The sequence below is a fragment of the Cavia porcellus genome, unplaced genomic scaffold (genome assembly GCF_034190915.1).
Source record: "Cavia porcellus strain 051 isolate PalLab524CR breed Dunkin Hartley unplaced genomic scaffold, mCavPor4.1 scaffold_7, whole genome shotgun sequence".
NCBI classification, from domain to species: Eukaryota; Metazoa; Chordata; class Mammalia; order Rodentia; family Caviidae; genus Cavia; species Cavia porcellus.
In genome coordinates, this window is record NW_026947490.1 from 59,891,639 (window position 1) to 59,909,991 (window position 18,353).

Genomic DNA, 18,353 nt, shown 5'->3' on the forward strand with positions numbered 1-18,353 from the left:
TTCTGTCCTTATATTTAGTTGATAATGTTATTAAGTTTATAGTGGAGGTTTAATATTTTCCTCACAAATTTTATAGACATAGCTTTATGTCTTCATAGTATTTTATTTTGTGTTAATTCTGTAATGTTGGCTTTTCTCACTTCCAATCAGGTTTCATCTTTCACTTTTTTGTATCAATGATGTTCTGGATTCCACATTGTCAGATAACTGATATACAGAAAGGCACCATTCTCCTAGTTCTAAGTGGTTTAAGATAATCTTACAACTCTAGATATAATGAGAGATGGACTTTGTTAGTGTTTCCCTTCAGGTTCCAAAGCAGGAAGAGAGATTTTAACCCTGAAATGAATCATGTAATTTGAAGATAATATGTCTCAGTGGATATTGTTTTCTAAATGCCTATGTAGCTAAAAAATACTTTTTTTTTTTTTGGTACTAGGGATTGAACTCATGCCCACATGCTTGCAAGGCAGGTGCTTTTGCTGCTGAGCCAAATCCCTGGCCCTAAAAAACACTTTTTATCAGACATGAATACTAATTTACTTTAGTATACTTTCTGGAGACTCTAGACTTTTGGTTTAGATACACTCTTATTATTTAGTTCAGTGCTTCTCAACCTAGCATGAAAACTAATGACTTACAGGAGTAGGTGCCTGCTAACCCCTGTTTCAGAGGTGTAAATCAGAAGGCTGAGGTGGGTCCTGAGAGTGTACATTGCTATCCAGTGTGCTTGTGTCATGCTGATGCTATGAATTATGGGACCACACTTTTTGCACCACTGATACAGATTCAGGTGTTGCACATGAGAAATTTTGGAATAATTTTTCATGATTTGTAAATAATTTTTCCTCTGCCTGAATACATGTAGTATTATTTTTAATAATGTAATTAAGAACTTTTACCCATACATGAGACAGTGTCTTTTTGTTGGCATATGTAATAATTTTACACATATTTTCAGTGTTATATATTAATATATGATATAATTGGTTGTGTGGGTTTATTAAGTTTCTTACAGTTGCCCAAACCAGCTCATTGAACTTTACAGAAACATATCCAGTAAAAGTGTTTTGTATCTTGTTATTTTGATCCCTTTATCATGAATAAAATTATATTAAAGAAATATTTTTGGAAAGCTAATGATTTTCATTATTGCATTTGATGCTATATGAAAATAAATGTAATACACTTCATGGTAATTTAAATTTTATGCTTACTTTAAGAAAATAAATGAAATAATTTATGTGAATTATTTTGAAGCCTTATTATTGTTTGAGTTGAAAATTATTTATTTTAGAATTCAGTTATATATAAACTAAAATGCTGTTTCTAAACATAAAAGTGATTTTGAACTATAGACTTATAAAGTTTATATTTTAGTCACTTGTGCATTTTTGTGATTGAAAATTATAAGACTAGAATTAAATATAACATATAAAGAATTTCATGTTTAAATTTATTAAATTTTCCTTTTTTAGATTTTGGAATCTCTGTTTAAGGTATGTTCACTCTATTGTTGCTTAAACATGTTTAAAACGTAATCAGGACATACATGTAAATGAAGTGTATAAGTTCTGAAGTAGTTAGAAAAATCCACACTTGCTTCTGTAAGTATTTAAAAACTTTACATTCAGTTGTATGTTGCAGTCTCCCCATTCTGCATTAATGTGATTAAGGAGCAATGCTTGACAGATGAAGATTCACAGATATGATATATATGCGTATGTATTTTGCTGCAGAAATTCAACTTGTCATTAACTGTTTGTTGTTTCTTTTTCAAAAAGTGGTTTCAGGCACAGGTCAATCAAATGGAAGAGGTAAGTGTGACATTTCTTAATTGCTAATTAATATATTTGTTTATTTGAAAATGAAATTGAAGTACATATAAGTTTTAAAATTTTAAATTAACGTTTGCTATAATCTTTTTAGATAGAGGAGGAATTAGTGGGTAGAAAACAATGTTTTGGGTGATGGATAACTCTGTTCATATATTCCTATACCTTTCATATATATATCTTCCTATCTATATATTTCCTAAAATCAAATGATGCAAATTGAACTATTTATCTTTCCCCAATTCACATAAAAGAGTAAGGAAAGAATTACATGACCTTGCGCTTGCCAGGCAGGCACATATACCACTGAGCTAAATCCCCAGTAACAAGAAAGAATTTGATTTTGAATCCTCCTATATTAAAAATTCATGTATAAAATATACATAGATATAAAATTATATATTTTTCTCTTAAGTTTAATATGTTGTTTTAATGATTCTCCTTTGTACTTTTGAATTTCAGATACCTTACTACCAGGTTAAGACCTCCTGGTCTCTATCTTTAAGGATTTTTAATTCTGTTTTAGAAAAGACTTTTCATATGTGCCATTAATATGATGGAGTGATTTCCAGGATAGCTTTTAATTTAGAATACTAGTCAGGTTTTCCTCTTTGTCATGCTTTATACTGATTAAATTAAACACTTTTGACAGCTAAGCCTATCTAGAGAAATGAGGCCCACTTACAAGTGTTAAGATAGACATTCTAACTATTCGTTAATACCTACTCATTAATTTTTCTCTGGCCCCAAAGTGGAAAACTTTCCGCACTTCGTATCATTTTAGGTAGATATTGCTGATTAGAAAAGTGTTAGTGATTCTTTGATTATGGCATATTGGCCATTATCTTTCTAGATAAATAGAGTGAAATCCACTGTAATACTCTTGCAAAATAGTTGACATTATTAATTAATTATTTTTAAAACATTACCCCTTTACTTCTATAAATTGTGCTATCAGTGTTTGACCCCTTGTGCTGTATTTTCTTCTGTCATCTTTTTTATTCAACCATAAAATGTTGGCCTGCTGAAAGATTTCATCCTGTATCTTTTGTTTTCTCCAAACTTTCCACTTAAGTAATGTCATTCAGTTATTCCATGCAAGTTTTACCTTCCTACTAGTAATTTTAAAACACATCTCTTGCTCTCAGTCATCCACTAGACTCCAAATTTCTAATACTCAAATCCAATAGGTCAAAAACAAGAACTCTTTACTCTTCAGGTCCATAGCTTTGTGAATGTTGGTACCATTTATCCAACTAAATAAACTAGAAATAGGGTAATCAGTCTTGGCAAGTTACTTTCCTCTATCCTTAATAATCAATCTATCCATAAGTCTTTTGTATTTTGCCTCCCAAATTGTCCATTTATCTCTATATGTACTATTCGTGACTTAATGCTAGTTACCATCACCTCCAGTAAATATGAAGTCTTAATTTACACATGAATAGTCTCCAGGAGAATCCTCACTGTACATTTATACTCATGTGGAGTTCTAAGTTTAAATCCTTAACTGTATCTCTTGAATATTTTCTGAACTTGATGGCATCAATTACATTGCCTATGTGTATTTTCTTCTACTTCCAAAGCAGTGTTTCATTTTTTTACTAATATATATTATTAATGCAGAATAATGAAGTTTATTTTGGAAATGTGATACATGCATTTATACATATCTTGATCATTTTCAATTCCTTCATGCCCCTATCACCCTGTCTCCTCCATCCCCTTCCCTGTCTTCAAAGGTCTGTCCTCTAGTTTCCTGCTGTTACTCACTCACTCATTTGTTTATTTTTAGGTATCCTATAGGAGAAAACATGATATTTAAGTTTCTGATTCTGTCTTATTTTGAAAGGATATTTCTTAAAGTGTAGTTGATGGATTGTATCACATAAAATATTTGTTATACATATATGTGATTAGATTCAAATTTTTATGTGCGTATGGGAGCTAGAAATATGGCTGTTTTACAGGCTTTCTTTAGGAATCCTTAACCATACTGATACTTCACAGTCTTACTTTTTTTGGTAATACATTCTATTGAGAGTACCCACTAGTTCTGTTAGTGCCTGTTGTCATGATGTATAGAGATATGTATGGAATCCATTATGGTGTGTGGTAAGCTGCATCACTGAAATGCTGAATGACCCTGTCCTTTTCAGAGGTGTCCTGTTAGAACTGTACCATATAAGTCTCTTTAATAGGTCTTAGATGTAAAAAACTACTGTACTTTTAGTTCTATATCATCATCTTTTCTCCTATTAAGGACTTCAAATTTATTTCCTGTTGGGGAAATATATCTTATGGTTCAATACAGGGGCAAAAACCACCCATTAATTTGATTAGGGAAAGTTTAAGAAACCTATTATCATAGAGTAAGGAATATTAACTAAGGAATAAAGACAGTTTTAATGAATACAGGAAGAGAATTACAAGGAGTAGTCTCTAACCTGAGGATGAAAGCAGAACGTTTCAAGGAGGAACAAATCTGAACACCCCTATTCTTTTCCTTCTACCCCGAGGCTAAGACCCAGAAATTCTAAAGATGAGTAGCTAAGGGGAGGGAGGATTTTATGAGTGCCATCTGGCAAAATTTAAGCTCACTAGAAAGCTGCCTAAGAAACTACCCTTTGTAGACATCTTCCCAGGAAATGCTTCCTTCTCCTGGGAAGCTGTCCACGAAGGTTCTCCACTTGAGTATTTTGCTGAGACATTCTGGGGAAAGCTTCTCATAGGAATTGTGCATTCCATGGATCTAACCAGGAAGCCATCTATGGGGATGATATCTTTGAAACTTGCTAGAAGTCAGAGCTAGTGGGTATATTGTATTCTTAACAGTGAGCAGAGAGATGACAGAAGTGGGCAGTAACATTTCTTCCTACTCCAGTGGCTCTCTACGAACCTCTGCTGATATAGGCCAGAATCGTGCCACCTGCCAGAAAAGAAATATTCCACTATCCCAAAATAAGGATAGAATTTTGAGTTGTGTGGAAATAAATTGATAATAATATCTAATTGGTACATTGCTTTTATACTCAATTTATGATTGTTAGCTCTTCTTTGGGTTCTTGCCCAGAGAGTTTCCATAGGACTCCTTAACTCCCTCATCCAGTTCTATATCCCTCTCTATATCTACCTGACACAAAATCTCAGGTTATTAATGCATTGCTCAACATTTACAACTAGATGGTGTATTTGAGTCCCATTCCATAGAGTCACAATTAAAATAAAGCTTGTGTCCTAAATCCCTAATGCTAGAACTTCTCCATTCAAGGCCTTAGCACTTGCTTTGACTTCCATTTTAGCCACCTTCCTTTTCCTTCCATCATAAGGATTAGAGGTTTCTATGTGAATAGATCTTTGCAGTTATCCTGCCAAAACTTTCTGATACCACCTCGGCACCCCTAATTACTGTTCTGCTTGTTTATGTTTCCACATACTGGCTGTCAACACGTTTCTTTCATTGTGGTTTCTTCTTACTTAAATTTCTTTAAATAAACATTACCTAGAAATCAGTTATGGGTTTGACACACTACCTGTTGATTTTTAACTTGGTCTGTTGCAAAGGTCACACAAAGGGGGTTAACTTTTCCCTGTGCAGCCTGAGGAATCCTAGCTCCATGGATATTTATCTTCTGGGATTTAATAAAGAATAACTTTGAAAGCAAACTATTATCTTTCCATAATTTGCCATAGTAAAAGTAGTCTTACAATTTAGTTGAGGTAGTTATTTTACAATGAGTCTTATGAATAATCTTGGTTGCATTTTTGTTACTGGATTTGCTTAAAATTTCTACGTATCCAAGTGTAAATAAAAGATTTGATACCATTTTAGGCATGTAAAAGTCCTCGGTGAGTGCCAGGTCTATCAGTAGGTAATTTTTCATGTTAGTGTTTTCATAAAATTTTATATTATCATATATAGCTGCAAAGAATAATATAGAAATTACTCAGATTTGATGAAGGAAATAATGACATTTTTTAGATATGTGAATGATATGGATATTGCTTAAATAACTATTTTAATTTTATTACTTTAGATAAGTAAAGATCATGATATTTTAGAAGAAAATCTTCCAACATCTGCTAAAACTGTCAAAGGAAACATTGCACAAGTAGTAAAGTTAATTCAAAAACTGCAAACACTAAGAAATCACCTCAAAGATGGTTCTAAATACTCCTTGAAAACTGTGATGTCTAAGACAATGTAAGTGAAATATAAGAATTAGTTTAATTAAAAACAATAATATGGGACATATAAGCAGTAATGAATGTAAAGAAATGGATAATGTGTTACTGCTTTATGTAGACCACTTGAATCAAATCAGAAGGTATCATCTTGTTTCTGTTTGAAATTTTTTATAGTCTGAAATGGCATTATCCAATAGAGTAGTCATTAGACTGTGATCAACTTAGAAATTTTTTTCACAAATACCCATTGTTTTACATTAAACATACATAAAACTTTTATTTCATATTGTTAAAATATGAATTACCCTTAATTTGAAGTGGCTATTACTTAGCATGAAGCAATTAGTATTTCTAGATGCAATGAGTAGATTTAAATGAAAAAGATAGAAACTTGAGTTGGCTGCCTTTGGGCTGTATTTTGGTTCAGAGACTCAGGGATATTCATTTGAGCTATTTACTATCAAGAATAAATAGTTTCAGACCAAATATAATACTTATACTTCACTTTTAAGTGTCTGTTGTGTGCTGAGTGTTTTTTAATAACTTTACATGTGATCATTATAAATACTTTATAAGGAAGTTATTGTTACACCGAAGTTTGAGTAGGTGAAGAAACTGAAGCTCAGAGACGTTACGCAGCTCACTCAAGGTCACATATCGGTAACCATATGAAATAAGTTTGTGCCAGGGAGTCTCCTTGTACAACTTGTGATAGTAATCAATGCAATATTGAGTAACATGCTAGGAAAAGGAAATCTCATGTGTCTACCCATATTTTTGTCATTTTTGTTATTAATGTTGTTGAGGTTGTCAGCCTCATTCATGGAATACATAGAATTACATAGTTTGGATTTATACTTTTAAGTGCTTCTTACTGGTTCACTTAATAACTAATAAATAAAAGGTTAAAGAATATGTTAACTTCATATATAGAGAGACTGTCCATTGTAGCTCTTACCATATATGAACTCATTGTTTGAAATGTTAAAATTTTTTCTATTAAAAATTCAGGAAGGATGAAGAAAAGCCATCAATAAGAATGGATAGCTATGAATCTGTGGCACAGCAAATTAAAGGTAATAATACTGTATAAATGTTTAGTCTATACAGGGTTTCTTAAATATATTAACATTTTGAAACTTATAGTTTAAAATTTACAGGGCTATAATTATACAATAATAAATTTTAAATTCTTTAATAGTGAGCTTGTATTTCCATATAGGTGTCATTATGTTCCAGATACTAGGAACATACAAAATGAATACTGTACAATTTTGTTATTGCTCCCATGAAATTCAGAATTCAGAAGGACACAAGCACATTATGAATCATTTTAATATACTATAAGGCAAATAGAGATATGTGTGCTTTAGGAAAATTTTATACAGCCTTAAGGGATAAACAGAAGTTAGTCAAATAAAGGAGGAAAACATTTAGTATTTTAGGACTATGATGCTAGCATAAATTCGCAGTGTGAATAAAAGATGACAACCTCATTAGTATTGAAGTGAGTGCTGAGATCCAGGGGTAGCTTAGGAGAGCAGCTGTGTCATAGAAGGCCTGAGCGTAAAGTACTTATTTAAGGCATAAGGAGTCAGTACAGACATTTTGTAGTCGAATGGTATTATCAGATTTAATTTTAGGGAAAATATTTTAGCCATATGCTAGAAAATAGATTTTTGAACTGGAAGTAGGAAAGGAAACTTTTTATTGCATATTAGATATGTCATACAGAACAAAAGGGATAGGCTTGAGAAATTCATACTGATATAAATGGCAAAAGTTATTGATTGAATGTGAAAGTAAAGATTACATAAAGATGGAACTGTCAATGAATAGAAGTGAGTATCAGGAAATGAGAAAACAGTGAGCTCACAATCACTTGCTTCATGCATTCTTTTCAGTATTGCCATTTATTTCCTGACTAGGAGGATCCACAGTGTTAGCAACTATTATTTTTTGAACTGTTAAAAACTATGGCATGTAAACTCAATTAGTTCATATAATTTCTACTTGCAATTTATTCTGTGAGATATATCTTTGATTATTCCAGAATTTGTAAAAACCCACTCAACTGAAGAATCTATGGATACTTCTACAACAGAATCACGTAAGCTTCCTTTAAGCACCTTTATATTAATAATCATTGTTAGCACATTAATTTCTATAATTTAAAGTAGTAATTATTAGGGAAACAACGTTGATTCCCTGGAGTTAGGTGCCATACCACTGAACTGGCTATCTGCCAACTACCAAAATGCCCAGGTAAGGCTGGAGGTTACCAAAACTAAACTCAGTTTAAAACTGTAGTTATAACATACTCCTGAAATGTTTGCAGGAATTTGAGGTGGCACCATGAAAAATTTAAGAGACAATTTGGAGATTTTCATGCTAGGAAAATCATCTGAAATATCATCTGAAATTTACTAATGCTTTTACTGCCATTGAGTACCTGTTAGTTTATAAATATAAACAGAAGCTAGAATTCCCTGGCAAATTTCTGGCTACTTACTTCAACAGAAAGGAAAAACTACTTTTTTCATGTCTTGATATTGTGGAAAATCTTTAAACAGTAATGATAGAACACAGTTTCAAAGTGAAAAATAGAATTTGGTTGACTAAAGTTGCTCCTTTGGTTGGTAAGTGCCCTTTTTCAGCTTTAGCTTTAACCTCCCAAATTGTATGAAGACTTCTGATGCATGGGAACTCTGTGAGAACAAAGGGAATGGATGCTGAAAACACACACACTGCCTCCAGGGCAACCTTCTGAGCATCCTAGTTACTGTCTGGATGCTGAAGCAAAATACCTAATGCCTAAAGTTAAGGAGAAGTTTATTTCAGCTCACAGTTTGTAGAGGTTTCATTCCATATTTAACTGGCTCAAAAGGCAGGGTCCTAGGATTGAAAGAGACATGAATAACAATAAAAAGTAGTCAAGTTTTCAGTCTATTTTCAACAATGGACAGATTATCCAGACATCAAATCAGTAAGAAGGTCTTGAACTACACGGTAGACCAAGTGGGACTGACATGCATGAAGAACATTCCATTGAAAAGTAGAAAACTAAAAGTACAACAAAACACTCTTCTAAAGAGATGATATGTTAGGCCACAACTCTTAGTAAATCTGATAATCCTGAAGTGATAGTAAGAATATTTCCTGACCACAAAGGTATAAAAAAAGAAATCAGTAACAGGAGAAAAAGTGAGAAGTTGTATAGGTGGGGCATTTTAATTATAAAGACAAAAAACTGACTAATACAGTTAGGCATCTGTTCTTGCATGTTGTCCAAGTTTTCTTTGTATCTGTCTGAATCTTTGGCTCATATTTGTTTTGTCTCTTTACACTGTGGTTTCTGTGTTGTTGAAAGATGTACATGATATGTTAAAATAAAAAGAATTGAAGTAACTAGACCTTTAATGTGAGCGTCTTGTTTATCTTGCCAGGACTTAAACGGTTTTTATTGTTTACTATAAGTGTACATGTCAGTGGTTAAGGTTTATCTACAAATCTCCAGACTATCTTCACTTACTTTTTTTCTTTTTCTTTTTTTGATTTCACAAATTCTTTCTTCTATTTCATCAAGTCTTCTATTTATATACTCTGGTGGTTTTTATTTTGTTCACAGTGTTCTTCAGCTCCACATAGTTTCTTTATAATTTGAGTTGCTTTGTTAAACTTTCAGTTTGGGGTTAAGGTTTGATATCTGAACCTCCCACCAACACACACACACACATGTGTGCATGCGTAATACACAATACTGTTCCAATTACAGTGAGAACCACCATATGATCCAGCAAAATCCAAAAGAAATAAAATCCGTATATTGAGTAGACATCTGCAGTCTCATGTTCATTGCACCACAAATGACAGTAGCCAAGATATAGGATCAACCTGTCTGTCAAAAGATGAAATAAAATGTGATCTGTACACACACACACACAGAGACACACACACACAGACACACACATAGTATGTATAAAAACAGAAGGAAATTCTGTCATTTGTGCCAACATAGATGAATATAAAGGACATTATGTTAAGTAGAATATACAGGCATAACCCAAATAATGTTCTTCATGTGGAGTCTAAAAAATTTGACACACTAGAAGTAGAAAATAGAGTATTGGTTACCAGAAACTAGGCGCCTAGGGGGAGGGACCATTGGGTAGATATTGATACTGGTCAAGGAATACAACATTGGAGATGACTGGAATGTGTTTAGGAGACTATATTGTTCAGCAGGGCTAATATATTGTATATTTACAATATACAATAGGAATTCTAGGAGGAATTCTAGGAGAATGTGTTAACTGTTCTCACCACCAAAATGATAATTATGTGAGTCTATGTGTATATGACCATTGCACATTATATGTGGTTCAAACCATCATACTACATATGGATATGTGCAATTTTATGTCCCTTAAAATAATTTATAAAAAGTGCTTTTAAAATTATATAACTTTTTAGTGCCTACATTTGAAATTATTCTTATCTATAATAAATTTTAAATTTAGTCATTTTGAAGCAGGCTTCTCACAGTGTACCATCTGAATCTTTATTGACTATTGATTCTCTTCAAGCAAAACTTACGGTTTACTTGGTTTCTTAAGATTGAAGTTGATTTGGTGCCCTTGATAAACGTTGCCCATTTTTGTTTTTGCCCATAGCATTTGTCTTTTGTTTTTCTTTCTGATTACATTCTATTCATATTTAGGATTTAGCTTACTTATATCTTCCCTATTAGCTCCTAAACATTTGTCATATTTCTGTGTACATCCATTTTAGCATGTGGAATAGAACAAACATAATTATTGTATGGGAACTATCATGTTCCATGTTACTTGACACCTTTTTGTATATGTCTTATTTAATAGAAATAACTGCTACTTACTGACTGTTTTCTGTCATATACTTATGTACATAATTTAAAATTTTTGTTATTAATCTATAAGCTGTTGGTCATTATAGATACTAATTATATTGCTTCCCTTTTGAATATCTTGTAAGATTCCTTTTAGGTCATTTAACATGGTTGGAAAACTTAATAGGTTAACTAGATTTTTTCCCAGGTCCTTTAGTGACAGCAAGAAAGCAGTTTCTTACCATCCCAAAGTTCTTTTAATATGCTGTATCATAAGTAACTCACATATTCTGGAGCTAAGTCAAATTTTGTCACTTACTAGATCAAATTAAACTAATTTAATTCCTTTTTGGTTGTTTTAAGGATTTAGAGAATGCTACTCTGCACATAATGGGTGTTCAGTAATATCATAGTCATCTGATTCATAAACGCATTGTTCTATACTACCCATGTGGCCTTCCTGTCTCCTTTTTTGCTTATGTAGTTTTCACATTTATATCAATGAATTGCATTAGCATCTAGCTACAGTTTCAGTCATTTTCACTACTTTTAAATTTATTTCCTTATTTTTTATACCAGAAATTGCTTCTTCAATGACTAATCAAGTGAATGAAATGTTGAAAATATTTGAAAAACAGACAAATGAGTTGGAGAGGTAAGTTTTTAAAATAACTCTTTTTTTCTAATTGTAAAATTAAATGCATATTTATGGTGCAAATATTAGAACCACAAACAAAATAAGGCCTCTTTCAAAATTTAGAGTTCTTACATCAAGTTTTAGATTATATATAACATTAAATATAAAGCTATGAACATACAGAATGTAAAATGGAATGTGAACTAATTTCTATGGAATAACACTGTGCTAGTTTCTCAAAAAAGTAAAACAGAATGCTGTATGATCTAAAAGTTCCATTTCTGGGTATGTACCCAAAAAAGTTGAAAGCAGAGCCTCAAAGAGATACTTGCATATCCATGTTTATTGTAGCATTATTTGCAACATCTAAACAGTGGTAGCATCCTAGATGTCCAACAAGAGATGAATGGATGAACAAAATGTGGCTTATACCATAACCGCAGTGGATTATTATTCAGACTTGGAGGAATTATTGATATATTCTACAAAATGATAGAGCTTGAAGTCATTACAAGGACACTGTACCATAGATCTCTAGAACTTATTGCCACATGTAAATAAAACTTTGTACCTTTTAACCAATAACCCTTTTTCTCATCTTCCCATGTTAACCACCATTCTACTCTGTTTCCATGAGTTATCTTTAGTGAGACCTTGACTCAAAAAAAGAAAGAAAGAGAGAAAGAAAGAAAGAAAAGAAAACTCCATATATGAGATCATGAAGTAATTGACTTTTTGCACCTGGTGTATTTCATTTATGATAGTGTTCATCTATGTTGTCATAAATGACAGGACTTCCTTAAGGCTAAATAATATTTCATTGTATGCATTACATTTTGTTATCCATTCATCTGGCAATGAACATTTACAATTGTACTTCTAGGCTTATACCTGAGAGAAATGAAAATTTATATCCACACAAAACCTTGGACATGAATATTCACATTAGCATTATTCACAGTAGCCAAAAAGTGAAAATTATACAAGTGTCTATAAGCTGGTAAATTATTAAATAAATGTGATATCCATATATTTAATGTTATCTTAAAGTTTAAAAAGCTTAGTATTAACATGAGGTGTAATCAAAATATACAATTAAAATTTAAATTTAAAAAATCTTGTATTAGAAAATATCACTTAATAACCTTCAAAATGCTCCCCTCACTTCAAATACACTTGTCCCATCATTCTTGGCACTTTCTGAAGCAGTTCTGGGAGTCCTCTTTAATGGGTCCATTAGTTGCTTCAGTGTCCTAAATCAGTTCAAAGCGTTTACCTTTCATGGTCAGCTTGACTTTAGGGAAAAGTCAAAAGTTGCATTGTGCCAAATGAGGTGAATACGGTGGATGAGGACACCATACTGTCGTATGAACCTGTCCTTTCCTTTTGGATGGCACTGGAAGACAGCATTCACCATATTATTTATTATACCTCACTAAGGCACAAAGGAGACTTTCAGAAATGCTTAGGACAGAGGCAAGAATGAAGAGGTATTTCCAGAACTGAGGAGAAATATTTTGAAGATGATTAATGGCACTGTGTCTTACTGTACTACATTTTAAAAAATGTAACCATTCACTTCATCGACACTATAGCAGGAATTTTCCTAGAAACATACTAAATGTAAGAAGTCAGTCTCTAAACATCACATATTGTATGATTCTATGTCTACGGTCTATCTAGAATAGGCAAATTTATTGAGACAAGATAGATCACTGGCTTACTGAGCTGGGTCATGATAAGTCAGAGTGGGGGGCGACTTCTGATCATTATTGAGCTCTTGTTTGATAAACTAAAATGTTCTGGATTAGATAGTGGTTCTGGTTTCTCAAGTTGGTGAATATATTAAAATCCACTTAATTGTGCCCTTTAAAATGTATTTTGTAGCATATTAATTATACCTTAATGATCCGGCCTGCAGATCAACAAGTTCAGAACTCCTGGAGGGGAAACAGGGATTAAATAAAAGACATAGGGGAGACAAAAGAGAGACGAAAGCAAGACGAAATAACCCGATCAAGCTTCTGGTTTATTCAGAAAATGATCACACCTTTTATATGCTAAGGGCGGGAGCTGGGACAGGAAGAGGTTAAACAGAAGAATACAACAGGGTCACCATCACATCCGGATACGTGACGTAAGCCGGAGAGGATTATGGTTAATGTAGGCAGTCGCAGTGCCCATAGGAGAGAGAGAGACATCGAGGCAGCAATGCCTGTCACTCGGCTCCCTACACCTTAAAGCTATTATAAACTTTTATTTAACAAGCAACTCACTTGATAAAAAAATATAGTGTATCCTGGCATACAGTCAACAAACTGGCCTGTGAGTCATGCTGGCCTGAGACTTTTTTATAAAGGAAATTTTATGGAAACACAGTCTCAGTCATCATTTATCTTTCACCTGCATCTGCTTTTTCAGAGTGTGGTAGTGACAAAGACCAGCAGACCTATAGAATCTAAAATGTTTACTATTTGACTTTTGCTACCTCCTGCTATGGAATCATAAATAGCTTTTAAAAGAAATAAAAAGAATCTTTGTTTACAGATAAAAGTAGATATTACATATCATATTAAGTGAAAAACATAAATTGGAGCCATATACAGATGCCATTTGTATGAAAAAAGCAGAAATTGGACACATTAATAAAAGTTATAGAATTAAGTAGGTAGATATAATATTACATAAATGCATGCAACACAATGTGAAAGGAAAATAGCAATCAGATAATATTTTTGAGGAGATCACTAGGGTTTTGGAATAGTACTCAAAATGTACTCTAACCTTTATTATTTGAAAGTTTTTATAAACAATATGTATGAGTGTGTTTATAAAATATAAACAAAGTTATAATACATTTTTATCTGTTTTTCAGAGCTAAGAATGATCAAAGTTTGTTAGAGGCTGTAAGTATCATAATCTCAGTTTGAAATTGCACTTTGTTAGAGAGTTTTTAATAGACTAGAAGTTTCCAATTTACGTAATCCTAAATGGAGATCTAATGTTTACTGTTTATCCAAGAGATTTCAATTGAATATGTGAACTGGGAAGCTTTGTGCATTCTTTTCTTTTCACTAGGTTTCATTATCACTCAGGAATCCTTCTCACATACTAATCTCTAATACCCTACAGTTCTCCCAATAGTTGCATTCATTACAAATTCTAATTTCTTGACCTCTATAATAGCTTTATTATGATGATTATTTTCATGAACCAATGAAAATTTACTTTAATAGATAAGTACCCAAATAGCCTTTATATATTGAGGTCTTTGTTCTTCATTATTAGTAACTTATAATATTTGCTTTTAGAAATGCAAACAGATGCAAAATGATTTTGAATTGCTGTTAGAAGAAAAATCAGTGATGGAAAATGAATTACAAAAGTGGAAGGATATAGAGGTTGGTAAAATTTTAGTGTCTGAAAATGGCATGTAATACTTAACAAAGCTTATTATTTTAGGGTAGGAATCAAAGCAATATTTAAATGTTTTTATGTTTTCAGTATTACTAATTTATAGCCACTATATTTTGAGAAATAAAATACTTTTATCTTCCACTTTACTATTTTAGTTATCAAAACCCAAACTGGGGCTGCGGATTTAGCTCAGTGGTATAGGCACCTGCGTGGTGAGCGCAAGATTGCAAGTTCAATCCCCAGTACCAAAAAAATAAAAATAAAAATGATACTGTGAAATACTGACAGTTGAAATATTCTGAAAGACATTTCTAAGCCACATGTTTAACTTTATTAAATTATGACTAAATTAAAAATTTTAAATAGTTTTTCAGTGTATTTTTATAGTACAGTATTCTCTGGTATTAAGTTATGTATGTGTTCCAGTTCATTATACTAAGTAGAATGAATAGAAATGCCAAGTTTAAAGGAAATTTCCTTTTATATTTTCTCTTCTTGACATTTTCAGTTTATAAATTTATAGATAGCAAAGCCAAACAGAAATGAATTTTTATTAGCCGCTCAAAAACAAAATAGATGACTGCCTGAAAGAAAATACTTTTGAGCACAATAATTCTAATTGCTTGATATTTCTTCTTTAGTAGAAAAGGAAGAAGTAGTACCAGATGTGCAGTTTAATCAATTAGAAAAGCAGTAATTCTGAATGGATACCAAATATAACAAGAGGACTGTCACATACGTTCAACTTAGGAATAGTTTCCTTTAAGTATCATTCATAGTAGGAGTAGAAAGTAAGCCACATAAGCATAAATTATCATATTGAAGGTTAGTGTAGTCCGGTTAAGTGAGAATTTAGCAACATTTTAATCCTATGCTATTAGAGCCACTTTGAAAACACTTGGGACCTATTAGGTGATTTGAAGTTGTACCAATTTTTTTCTTTTCTGTTTTCTTTTCTATTTCTTTGTGGTTTTTGATCTCTAATTTTCTACAGAAAAGAGTAATTTTTGCTTGCATTCATTGATTGTTTGATCCAGGTTGACATTTTAGTTTTCCTGTTCAATCCACAGAAACTTTGGTGTTCATTTGGTAGGTTCTACTGTGCTATCAATTCCTGTCTTGGTCCCCACGCATCTTTCCTGTTACACTCTTCACTTAACCTTTTTTAATGGATTTATTCTAAAATCCATTAAAGCTCAGTGGCCATATTTCAGTCTTTTCATATGTGAAACATATTAAGTGAAAGCTTCAGCTCTTATGGGAAAATACTTGTGGCATCTCTGATAACTATGTGGGTAAGTACAGAAGGACAATTTCTGCATTTGTAATAATGATCTTATATCCATACAAAGATGCTGATTCAGAAATCTGGAAGGTAACCAGTTTTCAGGGAAACTCTAATATGGCAGTTGGTGAATTGCATGGCAGGGAGAGACTTAACAGTTCTAGCATATGTCAGATTTACAATTTCTAATAACAAAGTAACCTTTTCCCACCAAATTTGGGTTCTTTTTCTTATTTTTCTTTTTTTCTTTAAAGAGAAAACAAAACAAAACAAAACAAAGCAGATCAGAACAAAACAATGCAAGCAATGCAAGTTTTCAAAACAAGACAATAGGAAATCAACAGTGGCTACCACAATGTCTCCTGTTCCCCCTGAAATAGCTGTCCATATCTTCACACACAGTGAATGCAAACAAAACAAAACAGTGTAAAACTGGTCAAAACAAAAGAATGAAAGCACTACCGATCTTCAAAATCATCTAATAGGAAAATCAATGGCTACTGTAATGTACTGTAATGTCTTCTCTTCAAAATGGCTATCTATACCTTCATGCATATTGAAATCAAATAATGGAAAATACACTAAAACCAATGCAAACAAAGAATAAAAGCATTCTTGAACTTCAAAACAAGATGGCATAAAATGGCTACCATAATGTCTCATTTTCTTAAAAGTAGCTGTTCATACCATTACACATAATGAAATCAATTCTTATAAATTCTTTAGGAGACCTAGGCATGTATAAGCCCATACATGTACATCTATCCTTTCTGTATTAGAGGAAAAAACAAAATAAAACAAAATACAAGAAAAACAAAAGAGAAAAATAGATAACAATACCAAAGAATCCAAAACAAGGTGGTAGGAACATAATATCATGTTCATTATTTTGAAAAGTTATCTTCAAAAGAGTTACTCAGATTACAGATATAAGCATGCAAGATTGATCTAATCCCATGAACGTTAACTGTTTTGTTCCAAGAACTAATAGAATTAGTAGTACAATAATCTTAGCTACTTTAAGTGTATATATACAAATTTGTATCTTTTTCTTTTCCCATTCTTCTTTCCTCCTCTTTTCCTGAGTTATTTTTTCCCAGTTGAGCAGTTTTTTACCCTTTCATAATATTAATAGAAGTTTTGTCTTATTTATTCATTCAGTTTTTCACACTAGGGAGACTATGGTATTTACACATATGAGTTTAATTTATGTCACCTCTGAGTATGGTCTCAAGTCACATCCATTAAAACCCTCAATGCGATCCTTCTTTATAGCTGAGTAATACTCCACTGTATAAAAACACCACATCTTTTCTACTAATTCCTCAGTTCACGGACATTTGAGTTGTTTCCAAGGTCTGGCTATTACAAATTTTACTGCTATCAACATGGGTGCACATATATTACTGTGGTATGATGTTTTCAGTTCTTCTGGGAAGAAACCCAGAAGTGGACTAGCTGGTTCAAATGGAACTTCCAATCCCAGCTTTTTGAGGAACCTTCAGACAGATTTCCACAGTGGTTGCACCATTCTGCACTATACCAACAGTGAAAAAGAGTTTCTTTTCCCTCACGGCCTCTCCAGCATTTGTTATTGGTGATTTTTTAAATCCTGGCCATTTTTTTCTAAAGTGAGATAGAATCTCAGTGTGGTTTTAATTTACATTTTACTAATGACCAATGATGCTGAACATTTTTTCATGTATTTATTTGCCATTTGTATATTTCATCAGCTGAGACGTGTGTGTTCATCTCAGATGCCCATTTTTGGATTGGGTCTTTGAATTTTGGGGGTCTGGTGTTTTTATATTCTAGAAAGAAGTCCTTTGTCTGTGGGACAATTGACTTAGATTTTTTCCCAATTAGTGAGTTTCTTTTCACTTTATTGGAGATTTTTTGACAATTTTTAGAGAATGGCCATTTTCCCAATGTTTGTTCTTATCCATGAACAAGCAATGCCTTTCTAATTTCTCACATCCTTTTCTGTTTCTTTCTTCAGAGTACTGTAATTTTTACTGAATAGATCTTTTACTTCCTTTGTTAGATTGATTCCTAAGGATTTCATTTCTTTGGATGTTATTGTGAAGAGTGTAGTTTCTCTTATTTCTCTCTCAGTGAGTTTGT

General features: G+C 32.4%; 1 protein-coding gene across 1 annotated transcript in view; it reads left to right on the forward strand.

The window, feature by feature from the left end:
* The window catches only part of Ccdc7 (coiled-coil domain containing 7), a 262,433-nt gene that overhangs the window by 22,041 nt on the left and 222,039 nt on the right, over nucleotides 1-18,353 (forward strand). The window contains exons 5-12 of the mRNA XM_063254066.1: nucleotides 1,479-1,499; nucleotides 1,785-1,817; nucleotides 5,873-6,039; nucleotides 7,035-7,099; nucleotides 8,077-8,133; nucleotides 11,470-11,545; nucleotides 14,403-14,433; nucleotides 14,839-14,928. Coding sequence (XP_063110136.1) covers nucleotides 1,479-1,499; nucleotides 1,785-1,817; nucleotides 5,873-6,039; nucleotides 7,035-7,099; nucleotides 8,077-8,133; nucleotides 11,470-11,545; nucleotides 14,403-14,433; nucleotides 14,839-14,928 — 540 coding nt within the window. The remainder of the gene's footprint in view (nucleotides 1-1,478; nucleotides 1,500-1,784; nucleotides 1,818-5,872; nucleotides 6,040-7,034; nucleotides 7,100-8,076; nucleotides 8,134-11,469; nucleotides 11,546-14,402; nucleotides 14,434-14,838; nucleotides 14,929-18,353) is intronic.